This window comes from Thunnus albacares, chromosome 18, assembly GCF_914725855.1.
Source record: "Thunnus albacares chromosome 18, fThuAlb1.1, whole genome shotgun sequence".
NCBI classification, from domain to species: domain Eukaryota; kingdom Metazoa; phylum Chordata; class Actinopteri; order Scombriformes; family Scombridae; genus Thunnus; species Thunnus albacares.
This window is the reverse complement of record NC_058123.1, coordinates 177,501-200,000: the sequence shown is the minus strand read 5'-3', so window position 1 is coordinate 200,000 and position 22,500 is coordinate 177,501. Positions and strand designations below refer to the sequence as shown.

The following is a 22,500-nucleotide window of genomic DNA, read 5'->3' as shown; positions in this document are numbered from 1 at the left end:
AATCATAGACTTTATTCTGTCAATATTATTATTTGATATGAATGGTTCTGCAGCAGCAGACGGACCAATCAGCTGCAGATCAATAAGTTGATTGATCAGTCAGTCAGTCAGATGTTTGGACCAATCGGCTCTCTCTCTGTCCTCAGGTCGCGGCTTCCTGCCCCGCCCCCGGCCCCTCCCCCTCCTGGTGGTGACAGGTGGCGGTTACCTTGGTTACCAGCACTACAGGAGGAAGGACCAACAGGAAGATGGAGCCCCGCCTCCTCTGGCCACTCCCACACAGGTAGGAGACGACTCACCTGTCTCCTCCTGCTTCCTCTTCTTCCTCTTCTTCCTCTTCTTCTTCTTCTTCCTCTTCTTCTTCTTCCTCTTCTTCTTCTTCCTCTTCCTCTTCTTCCTCTTCTTCCTCTTCTCCTTCCTCTTCTCCTTCGTCTTCCTCTTCATTTGAGGACGTCATCTTGACTTTTGGCGAACAGTTTCCTGATATTTTATGGACTAAACAATTTATTGATTAGTGGAGAAAATAATGGACAGATCAATCAGAAATGAAAATAATTGTTAGTCGCGGATCTAAAGTTCAGTAAATCAGTACTATAGTAGTAATACTATGTAATATAAGAAGTATATAAACGTGTATAAACGTGTGTTCTGTAGTATTCTGTAGTATTATTCTGTAGTATTCTGTAGTATTCTGTAGTATTCTGTAGTATTATTCTGTAGTATTCTGTAGTAGTATTCTGTAGTATTATTCTGTAGTATTCTGTAGTATTATTCTGTAGTATTCTGTAGTATTCTGTAGTATTCTGTAGTAGTATTCTGTAGTAGTATTCTGTAGTATTCTGTAGTATTCTGTAGTATTATGTAGTATTCTGTAGTATTCTCTCAGCACAGGTGGGTGAAAGGTCACAGTGATGTCACAGCGTCACAGTGATGATGTCACACAGACCGGTCACTCTGCCACATCGGTGCATCATTCAGGCCCCGCCCCCTCTCCTCGCTGCCTCTACTGCCTCCTGATTGGTCGACTCCCTGAGGACATGGTGTGATTGATCAATCAGTAACCAGGCAGGAGAGACGGAGGCTCTGATTGGACAAAAACAATAAACAGGAGAGAGATTATTTATTTATTGATTTGTTTTTATTGATTTAAAATGTTTTTACATTTAAAAAACAAATTAGTTTGTAGATAAAAGATTCTGAACATAATTAATAATAATAATGATGATTAATAAAATGAGATAATACATAAACATTATTCATGTGTCACATGTTTCACATCTGGATTTAATATTAATACTTATTTAATACTAAACTACTTGTATTAATAAATTATTGATCATTTATTTGAAATATAATAATCTAATTATATTAAATAATTCTAAAAATTAAATCATTTTAATGTTCTAATGTTGTAACATTATAAGAATATAAAGTTCAGAATAATAATTAATATTTAATTGATAAATAAATTTAATGATTTTGAAATATTGATCAAATTAAATGTTTAGAATTTATTATTTTAAAAATGTTTAAATTAGAAGATGTTTATCTAAATTATAATCTAAAGCAACTCTATCAGTTTATAAACGCAGACAGGATGGGGGGGGGGGCTGCAGTATTAACCCCCCCTCGCTTTAACAGACGGGGGAGGGGGGGGGGAGGGGGGGGCGGAGCTCTCTAGTATTAACCCCCCCTCCCCCCCCTCCTCTCCCTCAGCTGCTCTTCCTCTTCGGTCCCCCCTCCTCTCCCTCAGTCCTCTCAGTCGTCGCTCAGCTGTTTCTTCGTCTCCGTGAGAACCGTCAGGATGTGTCTGCGACCGTCTCGTTCGCCTTCATGGTGAGATTCTTCTCTCAGCGCCGCGGCGGCGGCGGCGGCGGCGGCCGGCGTCAGGAGCGCGACCTGCTGCGGCAGGTGAGGCGGCGGCAGCAGCGCGCGACTGACGGCGAGCGAGAGGGCGAGAGAGACAGAGGAGGAGGACGGAGGGTGAGACCGCGAACCGCAGCACGATTCAGGTGGGAGAGAAGAAGTTTTAGAAAAGATGGAAAGATTTCAGAAAGAGGCCGGAAGTTCAAGTTAGAGATGTAAAATCTGAAAATGACGTGACGACAGGAAACAGGAAATAAATAATAATAATAATAAAGAGAAGAAGAAGAGATCAGAGAGGAGATGTCAAAAGCTTTTACGACATTTCTGACCGAGCAGAAGAAGAAAAGTAAAGATTAATAAAGTCAGAGGAGTAAATGTGAATAAATGACGTGAAGATAAAATAAATAAAGAAACAAACAGACGAGTTTCAGGCTGAAAGAGGAAGATCTGAAGTGTTTTTAAAATGAAGAAGAGGAGGTAGAAATAAAGAGCAGATGATCCTGCGTGCTGATTGGCTGATTCTCAGTAAAGTGTTTAAAGTTTAAACCTGTCAGTAAACAGCAGGTGAGAGGGCGAGAGACACCAGAGAGAGAGAGAGAGAGTGACCCAGTTAGCAGGTGGTGGTGGGGGGGGGGGGTGTTAGAGGGGATTACTGTGTGTGTGTGAGTGTGGTTTCTATGGTGACAGCTAGCTTAGCAGGTCAGCTATTTTAGCTTTAGCCTAGCTCAGCCTGCGTTAGCCTATTTCCAGTTTATCCTGTGCTAACCTGCTAACCCCGTTAGCAGCAGATAAAAACACACAGAGAGGAGAGGTGATGATGATGATGATGATGATGATGGTGATGAGCAGTGCAGCATCGTGCTGTCAGGTGTCACATGATTCATCATAAATAACTTGTAGTCTTTATGTTTCTCTTTCTGACTGGATTCAGAAGCAGTTGGATGTTTTCTGTCTCACAGTTTTCAAGTCAAGTTAGTTTTTATTTTCACATCCTGAAATCAGCAGAGGAAGAAATATTCAGATCCTTTACTGGAGGAGAAGAAGTGACTGATTTATTATTATATATGACATAAATCTGTTTGCAGTTTTTGGACTTTTTATGAAAATAATCCAAAGAGCTGACGTCATCTTTGTTCTGTTTAACTCACTGAAGAACCTTCAGACACAAAGAAGTAAATAAATAATAAAATATCAGTTTTGTATGATAAAAATAAAATATCTGGACAGAATTAAATTTGAATGAATAAAATCAGTTTTTATATTTTATCTGAAAATAAATTTATCAGTAAAATCATAAACTAATTCAGATTTTGATGATGATTAGTTTTCTGTATAGATGAGTCTTAGATATCGTTTTTTAAACATGAGTTAATCAAGTTTTTTCTTTTATTTAAGGGGTTTTTTTGGGTTGGGGGTGTTTTTTGCCTTTATTGGACATTCACAGTGAAGTTGAAGACAGGAAACGAGGGAAGAGAGATTGTATGACATGCAGCAAAGGTTGCTGCTGGAGTCGAACTGACGTTACCGCTGTGCAGTAACCATTCAGCCACCAGGATGCTCCAAAAAACAAGTTTTTAAGAATAATAGAGTGAGGACTGAATACATGACAACAAAAAATAGTCTTCCATATTTGTTCCAACATGAATTGATGAGCAATCATACAAAAACTGAAATAAAAATATATGAAAACTAATGAAAGGTGTTTGTCTGTTAGCGTGTTAGCAATCCTGCTAGCTTCACTTTAGCTTTGCTGTTTAGCTGTGTTAGCATCTGTGCTGCATTGGTGTTCGCTCCTCCCTCCTCCCTCTGCACACACAAACACAAGCCCCACCCCCCCCCCCATACCTTTCCACCCCCCCAGCCCCCCATACCTTTCCACACCCACCTGTGTTTCTTTTTGTTTTAACCTTTGTCCTGTTTCGATGCTCTTGACTTTGAGACTTGTTGCTCTTGACTTAGAGACTTGTTGCTCTTGACTTTGAGACTTGTTGCTCTTGACTTTGAGACTTGTTGCTCTTGACTTAGAGACTTGTTGCTCTTGACTTTGGGACTTGTTGCTCTTGACTTTGGGACTTGTCGGTCATGACTTTGGGACTTGTTGCTCTTGACTTTGGGACTTGTTGCTCTTGACTTTGGGACTTGTTGCTCTTGACTTTGGGACTTGTCGGTCATGACTTTGGGACTTGTTGCTCTTGACATTGAGACTTGTTGCTCTTGACTTTGGGACTTGTTGCTCTTAACTTTGGGACTTGTTGCTCTTGACTTTGGAACTTGTTGCTCTTAACTTTGGGACTTGTTGCTCTTGACTTTGGGACTTGTTGCTCTTAACTTTGGGACTTGTTGCTCTTAACTTTGGGACTTGTTGCTCTTGACTTTGGGACTTGTCGGTCATGACTTGGGGACTTGTTGCTCTTAACTTTGGGACTTGTTGCTCTTAACTTTGGGACTTGTTGCTCTTGACTTTGGGACTTGTTGCTCTTAACTTTGGGACTTGTTGCTCTTGACTTTGGGACTTGTTGCTCTTAACTTTGGGACTTGTTGCTCTTGACTTTGGGACTTGTTGCTCTTGACTTTGGGACTTGTTGCTCTTGACTTTGGGACTTGTTGCTCTTAACTTTGGGACTTGTTGCTCTTGACTTTGCGACTTGTTGCTCTTGACTTTGGGACTTGTCGGTCATGACTTGGGGACTTGTTGCTCTTAACTTTGGGACTTGTTGCTCTTGACTTTGGGACTTGTTGCTCTTGACTTTGGGACTTGTTGCTCTTGACTTGGGGACTTGTTGCTCTTGACTTTGAGACTTGTTGCTCTTGACTTTGAGACTTGTTGCTCTTGACTTAGAGACTTGTTGCTCTTGACTTTGGGACTTGTTGCTCTTGACTTTGGGACTTGTTGCTCTTGACTTTGGGACTTGTTGCTCTTGACTTTGGGACTTGTTGCTCTTGACTTTGGGACTTGTTGCTCTTGACTTTGGGACTTGTCGGTCATGACTTTGGGACTTGTTGCTCTTGACTTTGGGACTTGTTGCTCTTGACTTTGGGACTTGTCGGTCATGACTTTGGGACTTGTTGCTCTTGACTTTGGGACTTGTTGCTCTTGACTTTGGGACTTGTCGGTCATGACTTGGGGACTTGTTGCTCTTAACTTTGGGACTTGTTGCTCTTGATTTTGGGACTTGTCGGTCATGACTTGGGGACTTGTTGCTCTTGACTTTGGGACTTGTTGCTCTTGACTTTGGGACTTGTTGCTCTTAACTTTGGGACTTGTTGCTCTTGACTTTGGGACTTGTCGGTCATGACTTGGGGACTTGTTGCTCTTAACTTTGGGACTTGTTGCTCTTGACTTTGGGACTTGTTGCTCTTGACTTTGGGACTTGTCGGTCATGACTTGGGGACTTGTTGCTCTTGACTTTGGGACTTGTTGCTCTTGACTTTGGGACTTGTTGCTCTTGACTTTGGGACTTGTCGGTCATGACTTGGGGACTTGTTGCTCTTGACTTTGAGACTTGTTGGTCATGACTTTGAGACTTGTTGCTCTTGACTTTGAGACTTGTTGCTCTTGACTTTGAGACTTGTTGCTCTTGACTTTGGGACTTGTTGCTCTTGACTTTGAGACTTGTTGCTCTAGTTTGTGTGCATTTCCCCTTCCCCTCCGTCATGTTTCAGATCAAGTCCTCCTCCATCCTGGTTGTTTCCCTCCTCACATGAAATCTCATTATCATAATTAGGCTGCAGGTGCCTCGTTTGGCTCTCCGTCGCCGTCTGAACGCGCTCAGTGGCGGTGTATGTCGCCCCGCTCCTTGGCGTCGTCGGCCAATCGCCTTCCTCTGCTACGCCCTGTCTGTCAGTGCTCTGCGGCCGCTGGCCAATCGGGTAAGAGCGGCTGCCGACTGGCAGGGAGGGAATGAATGGATAAACTCTTCTTCGTCGTGCTCATTAACTTCCTCCTCTTTTCGTTCTTCCTTTCCTCTTCTTTCTTCTGCCTTACCTTTTTCTTGTACCTCCTCTGTTCTTGTCTTTCCTCTCCATCATCTGTGAGAACTCCTCTCTTCTTATTCCTCAGTCTATAAACTGTAAATGTGTCCAATAGTAAAATATAAAAGTGATCGTGTTGAACCGAGAGAATCACTACAGCTGCTGTGTGGGTGTTTGCCCTGCAGGTGGCGTTGTATCGCTCCTTCCCAACCCGCCTCCTGTCTCGGGCCTGGGGGCGTCTGAACGGGGTGGAACTCCCCACATGGCTCAGAAAACCCATCTACTCGCTCTACATCTGGACCTTCGGAGTCAACATGCAGGCGAGGACCCACGTTTACTCTGATCGATCTCTCTGTTATTGATCTCTGTAAACGATCGAAAGTCACATCAGATCAATCATTAACACTAATCAATCATTCATAGCAATCAGTCAGTAGTTTCACAGCAGGACATTCAGCTGATGTTTAATGTTTCAGATACATTTAATCAATATCAGATAATCAGCACCCAATCGATATTAAAGCACTCTGCTATATTTTACATATATTAAAGATGTGATCAAGTTTTGTTCTTTTGTTGATTGTTTATATTTCTTCTTCCTGTCTCTGTCATCCAATAGGAGGCAGCGGTGGAGGACTTACATCACTACAGGAATCTGGGAGAATTTTTCCGTCGCCGTCTCAAACCTGCAGTGAGACCTCTCTGCTCCTCCTCCTGCCTGGTAACTCCTCCTCCTCTCTAAACTGTCCTCCATTTTGTCTCTAAACTGTCCTCCATTTGGAGAAATTGAACAAAGCTCCAAACAGAACGAGCTCTGATCTAGACCAAAGGAGATCGCGGTCGGTTGGTGAATGTTTCTGAAACTTTGTTTTGGAGTTTGATTCGGATTGAAGTGGTTGTCAGGCTGTTGTCAGGCTTTGTTGGAGCTGAGCACTTCCTGGTTTCACTCTCTGAGTTTCAATAGGAGGGTCGCTGATGAGGGTCTCACACCCTCTATTGTTGCCTTGCTGTGAAAATCCGAAAGGGGCATGTTCAGCCGTGATACTTCCTGGTATTTAAACACACAAGCTGCACTGTAGCGTCAGCAGAGGCATCAGTCTACCTGTGCGAGGACACCAACTGGTTAGTCCTTTTCTACTCTCCACTCCAGTCTGCAGCTGCCAGCTAACAGGGCCACACTGTCCTCATTCTACTGAGACTGCACTCCTGTCGGTTATGGACTCACTGCGCTCAGCTAGAGCTGCTGGTCAGTCCTCAGCTCTACTGCTGCTGGATCTGTCAGCTGCCTTTGACACAGTCAACCACCAAATCCTCCTCCCCACACTCACTGAGCTTGGTGTCTCAGGATCTGCCCTCCGCTGGTTCATGTCCTACCTGTCAGGGAGATGTTTTAGAATATCTTGGGGGGGAAAAGTGTCCAAATCGTCCAGCTTATCCACAGAGGTTCCTCAAGGGTCAGTGCTTGGTCCACTTCTTTTCTCTATATACACCACCTCACTTGGTGCAATCATCTGCTCCCATGGTTTCTCATATCATTGCTATGCTGACGATACCCAGCTCTTCCTGTCGTTCCTGCCGGAAGACCACACAGTCTCGGCTTGGATCTCGTCATGCCTTACTGATACATCAGCATGGATGAAAGAACGTCACCTTCAACTCAGCCTCACTAAGACCGAGCTCCTATTCATCGCAGCCAGTCCCTCCATACAACAAAACATCAGCGTCCAGCACAAATCAATCAACTCATGCCCACAAAGTCTGCCTGACATTTGGATGTCATGATCATGATCAGTACATCGATGTCCTGTACAACATTAGGACCCTTTCTGTCTGAGCTTGCAGCACAACTCCTGGTTCAGGCTCTCGTAATATCACGCATCAACTACTGCAGCTCCTTACTGGCAGGCCTCCCCGCATGCACGTTCAAACCTCTGCAGATGATCCAGAATGCGACGGCGCATCTGGTCTTCAACCAGCCCAAAACAGCACGTCACCCTACTGTTCATATCCCTCCACTGGTTCCCAGTTGCTGCCTGCATCAAATTCAAAACTCTGACACTCGCTTACAGAACAGCCACTAAACCAGCTCCTGCCTACCTGAACTCCCTCATTCAGGTCTACACTCCCTCCCGCCCACTACGCTCTGCCAATGAAAGGCACCTGGTACCACAACAGGACACTAAGTCACCAGATAGACTCTTCTCCTCTGTAGTTCCCGAGTTACCAAACTCTGTTCGATCCGCAGAGTCCCTCTCAGTCTTTAAGAAAAGACTAAAGACCAGTTCTTTCATCAACACCTCTGCACCTGATGGACTGAAGGAAATAAATAAATAAATCATTGCCTCTGTGCTCTGCCTGTTGGCAACTACTTCCTGTCGGACTCAAACTTAGCTTCATAGCACTTACTCGTGTTCTTTCAAGACTAGATCCCTGCTGGTGTTGTATCAGCTCTCAGATGTACATCGCTTTGGATTAAATCATCCGCTAAATTAAATTGTAAATTGTCTATAAACTGCCTGCCATTTTGTCTGGGCAGATCTCTCCAGCTGACGGGAAGATCCTTCACTTCGGTCAGGTGAAGAACTCTGAGGTGGAGCAAGTGAAGGGGGTCACCTACAGTCTGGAGAACTTCCTGGGTCCACAGCAAGGGCAGAGCAACGGTAAGACCACACCCACCCCACCCTGACCCATATGACATCACAAATTAATTTAAAATCTGTCAAAGACATTGACACAGATGGACACGAGTTCATCTGTTTCAACAAATTAAAGGCTGAAGAATTACTTGTTCAGGACTTGGACATGACCATGAACATGTTGGACTTGAATTGGGACTTGCTGGACATGACTTGGACTTACCTGTGTTGACTTCGGACTCGTCAGATGTGACTTGTTAAACGTGTCTCTGTGTTTAGACTCGTCAGATGTGACTTGTTAAACGTGTCTCTGTGTTTAGACTCGTCAGATGTGACTTGTTAAACGTGTCTCTGTGTTTAGACTCGTTAGGTGTGACTTGTTAAACGTGTCTCTGTGTTTAGACTCGTCAGATGTGACTTGTTAAACGTGTCTCTGTGTTTAGACTCGTCAGATGTGACTTGTTAAACGTGTCTCTGTGTTTAGACTCGTCAGATGTGACTTGTTAAACGTGTCTCTGTGTTTAGACTCGTCAGATGTGACTTGTTAAACGTGTCTCTGTGTTTAGACTCGTCAGGTGTGACTTGTTAAACGTGTCTCTGTGTTTAGACTCGTCAGGTGTGACTTGTTAAACGTGTCTCTGTGTTTAGACTCGTCAGATGTGACTTGTTAAACGTGTCTCTGTGTTTAGACTCGTCAGATGTGACTTGTTAAACGTGTCTCTGTGTTTAGACTCGTCAGATGTGACTTGTTAAACGTGTCTCTGTGTTTATACTCGTCAGATGTGACTTGTTAAACGTGTCTCTGTGTTTAGACTCGTCAGGTGTGACTTGTTAAACGTGTCTCTGTGTTTAGACTCGTCAGGTGTGACTTGTTAAACGTGTCTCTGTGTTTAGACTCGTCAGGTGTGACTTGTTAAACGTGTCTCTGTGTTTAGATTCGTTAGATGTGACTTGTTAAACGTGTCTCTGTGTTTAGACCCGTTAGATGTGACTTGTTAAACGTGTCTCTGTGTTTAGACTCGTCAGGTGTGACTTGTTAAACGTGTCTCTGTGTTTAGACCCGTTAGATGTGACTTGTTAAACGTGTCTCTGTGTTTAGACTCGTCAGGTGTGACTTGTTAAACGTGTCTCTGTGTTTAGACTCGTCAGATGTGACTTGTTAAACGTGTCTCTGTGTTTAGACCCGTCAGATGTGACTTGTTAAACGTGTCTCTGTGTTTAGACTCGTCAGATGTGACTTGTTAAACGTGTCTCTGTGTTTAGACTCGTCAGATGTGACTTGTTAAACGTGTCTCTGTGTTTAGACTCGTCAGATGTGACTTGTTAAACGTGTCTCTGTTTAGACTCATCAGATGTGACTTGTTAAACGTGTCTCTGTGTTTAGACCCGTCGGATGTGACTTGTTAAACGTGTCTCTGTTTAGACTCATCAGATGTGACTTGTTAAACGTGTCTCTGTGTTTAGACCCGTCGGATGTGACTTGTTAAACGTGTCTCTGTGTTTAGACCCGTCGGATGTGACTTGTTAAACGTGTCTCTGTGTTTAGACTCGTCAGATGTGACTTGTTAAACGTGTCTCTGTGTTTAGACCCGTCGGATGTGACTTGTTAAACGTGTCTCTGTGTTTAGACCCGTCGGATGTGACTTGTTAAACGTGTCTCTGTGTTTAGACTCATCAGATGTGACTTGTTAAACGTGTCTCTGTGTTTAGACCCGTCGGATGTGACTTGTTAAACGTGTCTCTGTGTTTAGACTCGTCAGATGTGACTTGTTAAACGTGTCTCTGTTTAGACTCATCAGATGTGACTTGTTAAACGTGTCTCTGTGTTTAGACCCGTCGGATGTGACTTGTTAAACGTGTCTCTGTGTTTAGACTCATCGGATGTGACTTGTTAAACGTGTCTCTGTGTTTAGACCCGTCGGATGTGACTTGTTAAACGTGTCTCTGTGTTTAGACCCGTCGGATGTGACTTGTTAAACGTGTCTCTGTGTTTAGACTCGTCAGATGTGACTTGTTAAACGTGTCTCTGTGTTTAGACCCGTTAGATGTGACTTGTTAAACGTGTCTCTGTGTTTAGACTCATCGGATGTGACTTGTTAAACGTGTCTCTGTTTAGACTCGTCAGATGTGACTTGTTAAACGTGTCTCTGTTTAGACTCGTCAGATGTGACTTGTTAAACGTGTCTCTGTTTAGACTCATCAGATGTGACTTGTTAAACGTGTCTCTGTTTAGACCCGTCGGATGTGACTTGTTAAACGTGTCTCTGTGTTTAGACTCGTCAGATGTGACTTGTTAAACGTGTCTCTGTGTTTAGACCCGTTAGATGTGACTTGTTAAACGTGTCTCTGTGTTTAGACCCGTCGGATGTGACTTGTTAAACGTGTCTCTGTGTTTAGACTCGTCAGATGTGACTTGTTAAACGTGTCTCTGTGTTTAGACCCGTTAGATGTGACTTGTTAAACGTGTCTCTGTTTAGACTCGTCAGATGTGACTTGTTAAACGTGTCTCTGTGTTTAGACTCGTCAGATGTGACTTGTTAAACGTGTCTCTGTGTTTAGACCCGTTAGATATGACTTGTTAAACGTGTCTCTGTTTAGACTCATCAGATGTGACTTGTTAAACGTGTCTCTGTTTAGACCCGTCGGATGTGACTTGTTAAACGTGTCTCTGTGTTTAGACTCGTCAGATGTGACTTGTTAAACGTGTCTCTGTGTTTAGACCCGTTAGATGTGACTTGTTAAACGTGTCTCTGTGTTTAGACCCGTCGGATGTGACTTGTTAAACGTGTCTCTGTGTTTAGACCCGTCGGATGTGACTTGTTAAACGTGTCCCTGTGTTTAGACTCGTCAGATGTGACTTGTTAAACGTGTCTCTGTGTTTAGACCCGTCGGATGTGACTTGTTAAACGTGTCTCTGTGTTTAGACTCGTCAGATGTGACTTGTTAAACGTGTCTCTGTGTTTAGACCCGTTAGATGTGACTTGTTAAACGTGTCTCTGTGTTTAGACTCATCGGATGTGACTTGTTAAACGTGTCTCTGTTTAGACTCGTCAGATGTGACTTGTTAAACGTGTCTCTGTTTAGACTCGTCAGATGTGACTTGTTAAACGTGTCTCTGTTTAGACTCATCAGATGTGACTTGTTAAACGTGTCTCTGTTTAGACCCGTCGGATGTGACTTGTTAAACGTGTCTCTGTGTTTAGACTCGTCAGATGTGACTTGTTAAACGTGTCTCTGTGTTTAGACCCGTTAGATGTGACTTGTTAAACGTGTCTCTGTGTTTAGACCCGTCGGATGTGACTTGTTAAACGTGTCTCTGTGTTTAGACTCGTCAGATGTGACTTGTTAAACGTGTCTCTGTGTTTAGACCCGTTAGATGTGACTTGTTAAACGTGTCTCTGTGTTTAGACCCGTCGGATGTGACTTGTTAAACGTGTCCCTGTGTTTAGACTCGTCAGATGTGACTTGTTAAACGTGTCTCTGTGTTTAGACCCGTCGGATGTGACTTGTTAAACGTGTCTCTGTGTTTAGACTCGTCAGATGTGACTTGTTAAACGTGTCTCTGTGTTTAGACCCGTTAGATGTGACTTGTTAAACGTGTCTCTGTGTTTAGACCCGTCGGATGTGACTTGTTAAACGTGTCTCTGTGTTTAGACTCGTCAGATGTGACTTGTTAAACGTGTCTCTGTGTTTAGACCCGTTAGATATGACTTGTTAAACGTGTCTCTGTTTAGACTCATCAGATGTGACTTGTTAAACGTGTCTCTGTTTAGACTCGTCAGATGTGACTTGTTAAACGTGTCTCTGTGTTTAGACTCGTCAGATGTGACTTGTTAAACGTGTCTCTGTGTTTAGACCCGTTAGATATGACTTGTTAAACGTGTCTCTGTTTAGACTCATCAGATGTGACTTGTTAAACGTGTCTCTGTTTAGACCCGTCAGATGTGACTTGTTAAACGTGTCTCTGTGTTTAGACCCGTTAGATGTGACTTGTTAAACGTGTCTCTGTGTTTAGACTCGTCGGATGTGACTTGTTAAACGTGTCTCTGTGTTTAGACTCGTCAGATGTGACTTGTTAAACGTGTCTCTGTGTTTAGACCCGTTAGATGTGACTTGTTAAACGTGTCTCTGTGTTTAGACCCGTCGGATGTGACTTGTTAAACGTGTCTCTGTGTTTAGACTCGTCAGATGTGACTTGTTAAACGTGTCTCTGTGTTTAGACCCGTTAGATGTGACTTGTTAAACGTGTCTCTGTTTAGACTCGTCAGATGTGACTTGTTAAACGTGTCTCTGTGTTTAGACTCGTCAGATGTGACTTGTTAAACGTGTCTCTGTGTTTAGACCCGTTAGATGTGACTTGTTAAACGTGTCTCTGTGTTTAGACCCGTTAGATGTGACTTGTTAAACGTGTCTCTGTTTAGACTCGTCAGATGTGACTTGTTAAACGTGTCTCTGTGTTTAGACTCGTCAGATGTGACTTGTTAAACGTGTCTCTGTGTTTAGACCCGTCGGATGTGACTTGTTAAACGTGTCTCTGTGTTTAGACTCGTCAGATGTGACTTGTTAAACGTGTCTCTGTGTTTAGACCCGTCAGATGTGACTTGTTAAACGTGTCTCTGTGTTTAGACCCGTTAGATGTGACTTGTTAAACGTGTCTCTGTTTAGACTCGTCAGATGTGACTTGTTAAACGTGTCTCTGTGTTTAGACTCGTCAGATGTGACTTGTTAAACGTGTCTCTGTGTTTAGACCCGTCGGATGTGACTTGTTAAACGTGTCTCTGTGTTTAGACTCGTCAGATGTGACTTGTTAAACGTGTCTCTGTGTTTAGACCCGTTAGATGTGACTTGTTAAACGTGTCTCTGTGTTTAGACTCATCGGATGTGACTTGTTAAACGTGTCTCTGTTTAGACTCGTCAGATGTGACTTGTTAAACGTGTCTCTGTTTAGACTCGTCAGATGTGACTTGTTAAACGTGTCTCTGTGTTTAGACTCGTCAGATGTGACTTGTTAAACGTGTCTCTGTTTAGACTCGTCAGATGTGACTTGTTAAACGTGTCTCTGTTTAGACTCGTCAGATGTGACTTGTTAAACGTGTCTCTGTGTTTAGACTCGTCAGATGTGACTTGTTAAACGTGTCTCTGTGTTTAGACTCGTCAGATGTGACTTGTTAAACGTGTCTCTGTGTTTAGACTCGTCAGATGTGACTTGTTAAACGTGTCTCTGTGTTTAGACTCGTCAGATGTGACTTGTTAAACGTGTCTCTGTGTTTAGACTCGTCAGATGTGACTTGTTAAACGTGTCTCTGTGTTTAGACTCGTCAGATGTGACTTGTTAAACGTGTCTCTGTGTTTAGACTCGTCAGATGTGACTTGTTAAACGTGTCTCTGTGTTTAGACTCGTCAGATGTGACTTGTTAAACGTGTCTCTGTGTTTAGACTCGTCGGATGTGACTTGTTAAACGTGTCTCTGTGTTTAGACTCGTCGGATGTGACTTGTTAAACGTGTCTCTGTGTTTAGACCCGTTAGATGTGACTTGTTAAACGTGTCTCTGTGTTTAGACTCGTCAGATGTGACTTGTTAAACGTGTCTCTGTGTTTAGACTCGTCAGATGTGACTTGTTAAACGTGTCTCTGTGTTTAGACTCGTTAGATGTGACTTGTTAAACGTGTCTCTGTGTTTAGACCCGTTAGATGTGACTTGTTAAACGTGTCTCTGTGTTTAGACTCGTCAGATGTGACTTGTTAAACGTGTCTCTGTTTAGACTCGTCAGATGTGACTTGTTAAACGTGTCTCTGTTTAGACTCGTCAGATGTGACTTGTTAAACGTGTCTCTGTGTTTAGACTCGTCAGATGTGACTTGTTAAACGTGTCTCTGTGTTTAGACTCGTCAGATGTGACTTGTTAAACGTGTCTCTGTGTTTAGACCCGTTAGATGTGACTTGTTAAACGTGTCTCTGTGTTTAGACTCGTCAGATGTGACTTGTTAAACGTGTCTCTGTGTTTAGACTCGTCAGATGTGACTTGTTAAACGTGTCTCTGTGTTTAGACTCGTTAGATGTGACTTGTTAAACGTGTCTCTGTGTTTAGACCCGTTAGATGTGACTTGTTAAACGTGTCTCTGTGTTTAGACTCGTCAGATGTGACTTGTTAAACGTGTCTCTGTTTAGACTCGTCAGATGTGACTTGTTAAACGTGTCTCTGTTTAGACTCGTCAGATGTGACTTGTTAAACGTGTCTCTGTGTTTAGACTCGTCAGATGTGACTTGTTAAACGTGTCTCTGTTTAGACTCGTCAGATGTGACTTGTTAAACGTGTCTCTGTTTAGACTCGTCAGATGTGACTTGTTAAACGTGTCTCTGTTTAGACTCGTCAGATGTGACTTGTTAAACGTGTCTCTGTTTAGACCCGTTAGATGTGACTTGTTAAACGTGTCTCTGTGTTTAGACTCGTCAGATGTGACTTGTTAAACGTGTCTCTGTTTAGACCCGTTAGATGTGACTTGTTAAACGTGTCTCTGTGTTTAGACTCGTCGGATGTGACTTGTTAAACGTGTCTCTGTTTAGACTCGTCAGATGTGACTTGTTAAACGTGTCTCTGTTTAGACTCGTCAGATGTGACTTGTTAAACGTGTCTCTGTTTAGACCCGTTAGATGTGACTTGTTAAATGTGTCTCTGTGTTTAGACCCGTTAGATGTGACTTGTTAAATGTGTCTCTGTGTTTAGACTCATCAGATGTGACTTGTTAAACGTGTCTCTGTGTTTAGACTCGTCAGATGTGACTTGTTAAATGTGTCTCTGTGTTTAGACTCGTCGTCGTCCTTCAGAGACCACCTCCTATCGAGTCCTGATAACGAGCTCTTCCACGTGGTGGTCTACCTGGCTCCAGGTGATTATCACTGCTTCCATTCGCCGGCAGACTGGAGGGTGGAGCTGCGACGACATTTCCCAGGTGAGATTCTGCTCGGCTCACCTGTTCACGTGTCAGCTTTCTGCTCCGTACCTGGGCTTCATCTCTCTCTCTCTGTCTGTCCTCGTTAGGCTCGTTAATGTCAGTGAATCCGGGCGTAGCTCGTTGGGTCAAAGAGCTCTTCGTCCTTAATGAGCGTGTGGCACTCACCGGCCAATGGCAGCACGGCTTCTTCTCGTTAACGGCGGTCGGAGCCACAAACGTCGGTTCCATTCGGGTTTACTTTGACCAGGTGACTCGATTTCATTCATTTTGCTTTTAATTAAAGATGATTGTTGATCGATTGTTTTCAGTGTTTTTTCTGTTTTATTAAGTGTTTTTTTAAAGTTCAGCAGCATATTTTCAAGTGTGCTTCTTTTTTCTTTCATGTATTTTAAACTTAATCTTTTAAAATAATTATAAAATTTTAGGATTTTTAAGGAAATTGTGAGGTATTTTATCGGCCGTTATTAAAAATACATTAATATTCATCAGTTAGCAGCAGTTTCACTCTATTTTTATTCAGTTTTATTTTAAAGAATATTTGTATTTACTTTTAATATTTTCAGTATGTTTTGTTAATGTTTTTGTTTTCAAAATCATCATTACATTTTATATTAAAGTCGATATTGTAGAACTTTGTAGTTTATTTACATTTTACTGGTATTTTAGTTGAAGTGATGTCAGCTGTAGTAGTTTCATTAATTAATTAATGATAAATATATGTAATATCTTTTATTCTGATTATTTTTAACAGTGTAGTTGATTATTTCTGTCGGTTAATTAATATCTGTCATATTTTCTACACATCCTCAGGAGCTGCAGACAAACGCTCCTCGCTACAACAAAGGCTCCTTTCACGACCGCAGTTACGTTGCCATCGGCGACCAGGTGACGAAAGCGGGAGGTGAAGGGGGCGTGGTCTCCGTCGATGCCGGGGGCGTGGCCTTAGAGAAGGGGGAGGCGGTGGGGGAGTTTAACCTGGGCTCCACCATCGTTCTGCTGTTTGAAGCGCCGAAAGACTTCAGCTTCAGCCTGCAGCCGGGACAACGAATCAGAGTCGGCGAGGGGCTCGGCAGCCTCTGATTGGCTGAGCTGCAGACTCAGGGGAGGGGCCTGATATCCAGAAATAGTTGAAGACGTTGTGGATAAATGCCTCTGTGACAAGGAAGCTCTGGAGGACACAATGACAAGGACTCAAACTCCCAGAATGCCTTGTGCCAAACTTTCTCTCACTCTCTGTTTCTATTCTTTGTCTCTGTCGATCGCCCAGAAATTGAACCGACTGCAAAACTGTAAAAATACATTTTTCATAAATTTAAAATCATTTACACGAAGTGAAATAAAAAGTTCCTCCGTCCACTGAAACTATTAAGTTTGAATGTTTGAAGCTTTATTGTTCTCTTTTAAAGTCATTTGAACCAATCAGAGCCCTCTGAGCTGCTGATTGGTGGAAATTCACCAGGAGGCCCGTGATTGGTCAGAAAGTGAAACATTAATATTAACATGCATTCATTTCAACTTAAATATCTTTTGATAATAATTTTTTCAGGTTCAAAACTGACCTGTATTTGAGGTTTTCAGCCCACCCCCATCTTAGCCCCGCCCCATCTTAGCCCCGCCCCGCCTCAGCCCCGCCCACACTAGCCCCGCCCTGTCTCCGCCCCTCCCATTAACACTTGAATGCTGTTTTTTTGTTTTTTGTTTTGTTCTCTACTTTTGTAAAATATGTAATTATGAATAAATATTTTTTCCATTTTTCTCAGTAGCTTTGTCGTCATTTCAGTTTATACAGGTTTAATATTAATAGTTATTAATAAAATAAATAATATTTAATGCTTTTTATTTTAATAAATTCACCCTTTTTTCATCTTTTTTAATTTAATTTGAACAGATTTTTAGAATCTTTAATTTGATTTCTTTCATATTAAAATATTTTAATCGTTTAATCCTCAGAACTCAAACAGTCGGACACATCACATTTTTTTCATGATGTTTTAATATTGTAAAGTTTTGTCATCAGTCAGAATAAATTTACCAACATGAGAGAATAACTAAAGTCAGCACACTCATTGGTCAGTGTTAGCCCCGCCCCGGACAGCAGAACCAGCAGCATAGCCAATAGGATGGTGGCGTGCAGCAGTTTCCATAACGATGGAAACGCGGTTCAGCCAGACCTCCGTGGGACCATCCGTCGTCAGCAACCTCCTTTCCCAGCCACAGCTTCCCGTCCTGGGCCGCGCCGCCACCGCCGGCCCCCTCCCTGCGGCTGGAGCTCCAGGAGGACGAGGAGCAGGAGGAGGTACAGGTCTGCTGGGCTTTCACCCCCAGGAAGGAGGCCAGGTCCAGGTCCAGACCTGCTGCTCCTCCTCTGGGCCGGGGGGTGCTCTGTCTACACTGGGGACACGGGATCCACACCTGGGGGGGTTGGGGGGGGGGGGGTGAAGAGAAGCTGTTTTCAGTCTACTGCTTTCATCTCTTTACTCTTTAAATTGCTCTTCAGCTCATTTTATCACCTTTAACTCGCATGTCAACGTTAACCCAACGGAAAGTAACTCAAGTACTGTATTTACGTACAGTTTGAGGTACTTGTACTTTACTTGAGTATTTCCATGTGATGCTACTTTCTACATGTCAGAGGGAAATATTGTACTTTCTACTCCACTACATTTATTTGACAGCTTTAGTTACTTTTCAGATCACATTTTTACATAAAATAACACAACAAGAGTTTAAATTATCTGCATTATTTTTACGTTGCTGTGTTGGTACTTTTACTGCAGTAGAGTATATCAGAGTACTTCCTCCACTGCAGTCTACTTCCTGTTCTTTATCTTCAGCTGCTTTAACTGTGTAAACATCAGCTAACAGTTTCTCAGAGACTCGACATGTCCCGGCTGACCTCTCCTTCTGAAGTGTTGATGATGTCATCAGTCACCTGTTCGTTGATGACCGTGTCCAGTCTCTTCAGACACGCCTGGCAGAAGGCGTGACCACAGTGCAGTCGCCGTGGCAATCGCGTCGCCAGGTCGTAGCTGCCAAAGCACACAATGCACACCAGGTCCTGCCTCCTCAGTGACATCATGGTCTCCACGGCAACAGTGGAGGGAGCAGGAGTGGGGAGGGGTTCCTCTTCCTCCTTCCCTTCTTCTTCTTCTTTTTTTCTGCTGTCCGACATTTTGCTCTTAAAGAATGACAGAAGAAAAGTTTCTGGTCAGGATGACGTCCTCATGTAACAACCAATCATAGTTCAGATCAGTGCCACACTGGAACCACATTGTTAGCATGTCAGGCTGACTAGCTGATAGCTTTAGCTTCAGTCTGTTAGCTTTAGCTTCAATCTGTTAGCATGTGTAGTTTCCAGAGAATATTTAAGACTCTTTTACAGAGTTCATATTTAATGAGTTCTCATGTTAAATGAGTTCTCATATTTAATGAGTTCTCATATTGAATCTGTTGTTTTCACTCATGGAGTTAGCATTAGCATTAGCATTGTTAGCTCGCTGGCTGCAGACGAAGATTTATGAGAAGCTGCTTTTGTTTGTTTTAAAAATTATGAGTTTTTAATGCAATTTTGCAGAATCATGTGACCTGAATGTGTGAAAACAGGAAGATTGACAGGTTAGCAACAGTAACTAAGGGGGCGGGGCTTACCTAAGAGTAAAAATAAACAGGAACATACCTGAATGTGACACCTGCGTATTCTACATCACAGCTTCTCTTCTTCTCTTTGTTATTTACACTTCTCTACTTCTTCTCTTGTTCTTTTTCTATCCTCTTGTAGTGTCATTCATTTCTTCTCATCTTTCACTTCCTCATCTGTTCTGTTTTTCTTCTTCTCTTCTTGTCTTCCAGCTCTCTCTCCTCTCTCTTTCTCTTTCACTCCTCTGTCTGTTTTTATCTCTTCTTCTCTGCTTTTCTTTCTTCTTTTTGTTTTTTCTCTCGTTCTCGCGATCCTCCTTTTCTTTTCTTGTCTTTTCTTCTATTTCATTATTTCCTCCTCCTCTTCATTCCCTCTCTTGTCTTTTATTCCAGTTTTTGTCCTTGTTCTTCTTCTTCTGTCCTTTATTTTCTTCTCTTTGTTTCTTTTCTTTCTTCGTCTTTCTTGTTGTTTTTCTCACGTCTCCTCTTTATTTTTTATCTCTTCTTCTCTTGAGTTTCTTTTCCTCTCTCGTCGTTCATTCTGTCTTTTCTTGTTTTCTGTCCTTTCGTTCTCGTCGTTCTGCCTCAGACACAGAGAGAGAGAGAGAGAGAGAGAGAGTCTTCATCAATAATTCAGCCTCACTCAGCTGACAGACTGTTTACATTTATTTGTATGAAAGGAAACATTAACAACCTGTTTATAAATCAATACATCATATTTAATTATGTGAATAATAATAATTTCAAATTTAAATATTCACATGAATCCAGTCAGAGATAAAACAAATGATGATTTATATAAGTGAGATGTATTAACAAAAACAAAATAACATGAAATGAAAATAAATGTAGGAAAACAATAAACTATCAATAAAATCAGTCTGTCAGGTGTATTTAATATATAAAATAAATATCTGTGCAACATATAAATATTAGATAGTTAAAGTGACATTAAAGTCAAATCAACAACAAATAAATCTGATTACAAATCTTATTTTAACTTTATAATAAAAATATGAAAATGCATTAAAAACATTGACAAACCAACAAACTAACCTGTAACCTGACCAGCCAATAGAAAGTGGAGCTGGTCTCAGGTTTCTATTGGCCGCTGGTGTCAGCCTATCAGGTTACAGCTCACTGCTGAATGGCTGTGGTTGCCTAGCAACAGAGACACAGACACACAGAGAGAAGAGTAAAACTACATTTATATCAGATTTTTATTTAAATGTTCATTCTATTTAATCTGGAGGTTAATGTTAAAATTAATCTGGAAATTAGTCTGGAGGCTAATCTGGAGGTTAATGTTAAAATTAATCTGGAAATTAGTCTGGAGGTTAATCTGGAGGTTAATGTTAAAATTAATCTGGAGGTTAGTCTGGATGTTAGTCTGGAGGTTAATCTGGAGGTTAATCTGGGAATTAAACTGGAGGTTAGTCTGGAGGTTAATCTGGAGGTTAATCTGGGAATTAAACTGGACGTTAGTCTGGAGGTTAATCTGGAGGTTAATGTTAAAATTGATCTGGATATAAATCTGGAGGCTAATCTGGAGATTAATGTTAAAATTAATCTGGAATTTAGTCTGGAGGTTAGTCTGGATGTTTGTCTGGAGGTTAATCTGGGAATTAAACTGGAGGTTAATCTGGAGGTTAATCTGGGAATTAAACTGGAGGGTAGTCTGGAGGTTAGTCTGGAGGCTAATCTGGACGTTAGTCTGGAGGTTAATCTGGAGGTTAATCTGGAGGTTAATCTGGGAATTAAACTGGAGGTTAGTCTGGAGGTTAATCTGAAAATTAAACTGGAGGGTAGTCTGGAGGTTAATTTGGAGGTTAATCTGAAAATTAAACTGGAGGTTAATCTGGAGGCTAATCTGGAGATTAATGTTAAAATTGATCTGGAGGTTAATCTGGGAATTAAACTGGAGGTTAGTCTGGAGGTTAATCTGGGAATTAAACTGGAGTTTAGTCTGGAGGTTAGTCTGGAGGTTAATCTGGAGGTTAGTCTGGAGGTTAATCTGGAGGTTAGTCTGGAGGTTAATCTGGAGGTTAATCTAGAGGTTAATCTGGAGGTTAATCTGGAGGTTAGTCTGGTGGTTAATCTGGAGGTTAGTCTGGAGGTTAGTCTGGAGGTTAATCTGGAGGTTAGTCTGGAGGTTAATCTGGAGGTTAGTCTGGAGGTTAATCTGGAGGTTAGTCTAGAGGTTAATCTGGAGGTTAATCTGGAGGTTAGTCTGGTGGTTAATCTGGAGGTTAGTCTGGAGGTTAGTCTGGAGGTTAATCTGGAGGTTAATCTGGAGGTTAGTCTGAAGGTTAGTCTGGAGGTTAATCTGGAGGTTAGTCTGGAGGTTAATCTGGAGGTTAGTCTGGAGGTTAATCTGGAGGTTAGTCTGGAGGTTAATCTGGAGGTTAATCTGGAGGTTAATCTGGAGGTTAGTCTGGAGGTTAATCTGGAGGTTAGTCTGGAGGTTAGTCTGAAGGTTAGTCTGGAGGTTAATCTGGAGGTTAATCTGGAGGTTAGTCTGGAGGTTAATCTGGAGGACTGGTTGGTCTGTAAACTGTTTCTGCATGAAAATACTTCTCAGTGTGTAAATGTTGTAAACAGTCTGCAGTCTGTGTTCCTTGAAGCTGGAAAGATCTTACTCATCATATTCAAACTAAAAGTTTGTATCAGTCTGTATGTAAGCATGTGGAAAACAACATACACACGTCTGTATCAGTCTGTATGTAAGCGTGTGGAAAACAACATACACACGTCTGTATCAGTCTGTATGTAAGCGTGTGGAAAACAACATACACACGTCTGTATCAGTCTGTATGTAAGCGTGTGGAAAACAACATACACACGTCTGTATCAGTCTGTATGTAAGCGTGTGGAAAACAACATACACACGTCTGTATCAGTCTGTATGTAAGCGTGTGGAAAACAACATACACACGTCTGTATCAGTCTGTACTATGTCAGAAACGGTAGTACCAACCATGTAGTACATGAAATGTATTTCTGGGGAAGTATTACAGCATGTAAACACTGGACACTATGCCAGCATAAATATCCCACAATGCAATGCAGCAGCGATGACAACAACATAACAGACAGCGACCGAGGCAGCTCTGGTGCAACGTCAATAACGCTTCCATTTAAGTAAGATTTCACTTTGCTCAACATATTTTTTAAATTAGTGTTGCAGGTGTTGGCAGAGGTGATGTTGGCTGTTACCATGGTTACACGTCTCATACCGGCAAGGATCACACATGTTGGGTTTGTATGTGGTGCAAAGTGATTTCAGATGCAGAGTTAGTGTTTGTTCCTGTAGGCCGACTATTATTATTATTACTATTGTTATTGTTGTTGTTGTTGTTGTTATTGTTGTTGTTGTTGTTATTGTACTTCTGATTTTTATTCTTGTTGTTCAGACGGCGGTCGTTTCTTCTACTGGT

At 42.1% G+C, this 22,500-nt stretch overlaps 2 protein-coding genes across 6 annotated transcripts in view; one reads left to right on the top strand and one right to left on the bottom strand.

Annotated features, from left to right (window-relative positions):
- pisd (phosphatidylserine decarboxylase) overlaps positions 1-16,792 on the top strand; it is an 18,444-nt gene extending 1,652 nt beyond the window's left edge. The window contains exons 1-8 of one of the 3 annotated variants that reach the window (XM_044334282.1): positions 1,790-1,836; positions 5,592-5,736; positions 6,024-6,158; positions 6,458-6,559; positions 8,375-8,498; positions 15,281-15,424; positions 15,514-15,674; positions 16,238-16,792. In XM_044334282.1, coding sequence (XP_044190217.1) covers positions 1,805-1,836; positions 5,592-5,736; positions 6,024-6,158; positions 6,458-6,559; positions 8,375-8,498; positions 15,281-15,424; positions 15,514-15,674; positions 16,238-16,507 — 1,113 coding nt within the window. In that variant the 5' untranslated portion in view covers positions 1,790-1,804 and the 3' untranslated portion in view covers positions 16,508-16,792. Of the gene's footprint in view, positions 1-146; positions 284-1,789; positions 2,013-5,591; positions 5,737-6,023; positions 6,159-6,457; positions 6,560-8,374; positions 8,499-15,280; positions 15,425-15,513; positions 15,675-16,237 lie in introns of those variants that run through there. The other 2 variants (XM_044334280.1, XM_044334281.1) reach the window with 2 other exon arrangements.
- Positions 16,793-17,424: 632 nt separating this feature from the next.
- rnf224 (ring finger protein 224) lies at positions 17,425-19,213 on the bottom strand. Of its 3 annotated transcripts, none has more exons than XM_044334276.1 (3): positions 19,104-19,213; positions 18,324-18,605; positions 17,425-17,839 (listed from the first exon to the last, which is right to left on the bottom strand). In XM_044334276.1, exons 2-3 carry the CDS (start codon positions 18,597-18,599, stop codon positions 17,504-17,506), a joined length of 612 nt encoding a protein of 203 aa, XP_044190211.1. In that variant the 5' UTR covers positions 18,600-18,605; positions 19,104-19,213; the 3' UTR covers positions 17,425-17,503. The 3 variants fall into 3 exon arrangements, with proteins under 3 accessions (XP_044190211.1, XP_044190213.1, XP_044190212.1); XM_044334278.1 differs by having other exon boundaries at positions 18,360-18,605; XM_044334277.1 differs by lacking the exon at positions 19,104-19,213 and having other exon boundaries at positions 18,324-18,954.
- Between the last annotated feature and the right edge of the window lie 3,287 nt (positions 19,214-22,500).

Bases quoted from the DNA above. Each gene is read 5' to 3' on its own strand.
- rnf224 (XM_044334276.1), bottom strand. From the start codon at position 18,599: ATGTCGGACAGCAGAAAAAAAGAAGAAGAAGAAGGGAAGGAGGAAGAG. The intron at 17,840-18,323 runs GTCAGCCGGGAC...CAACCCCCCCAG, and splicing joins TCAACACTTCAGAAGGAGAG to GTGTGGATCCCGTGTCCCCA.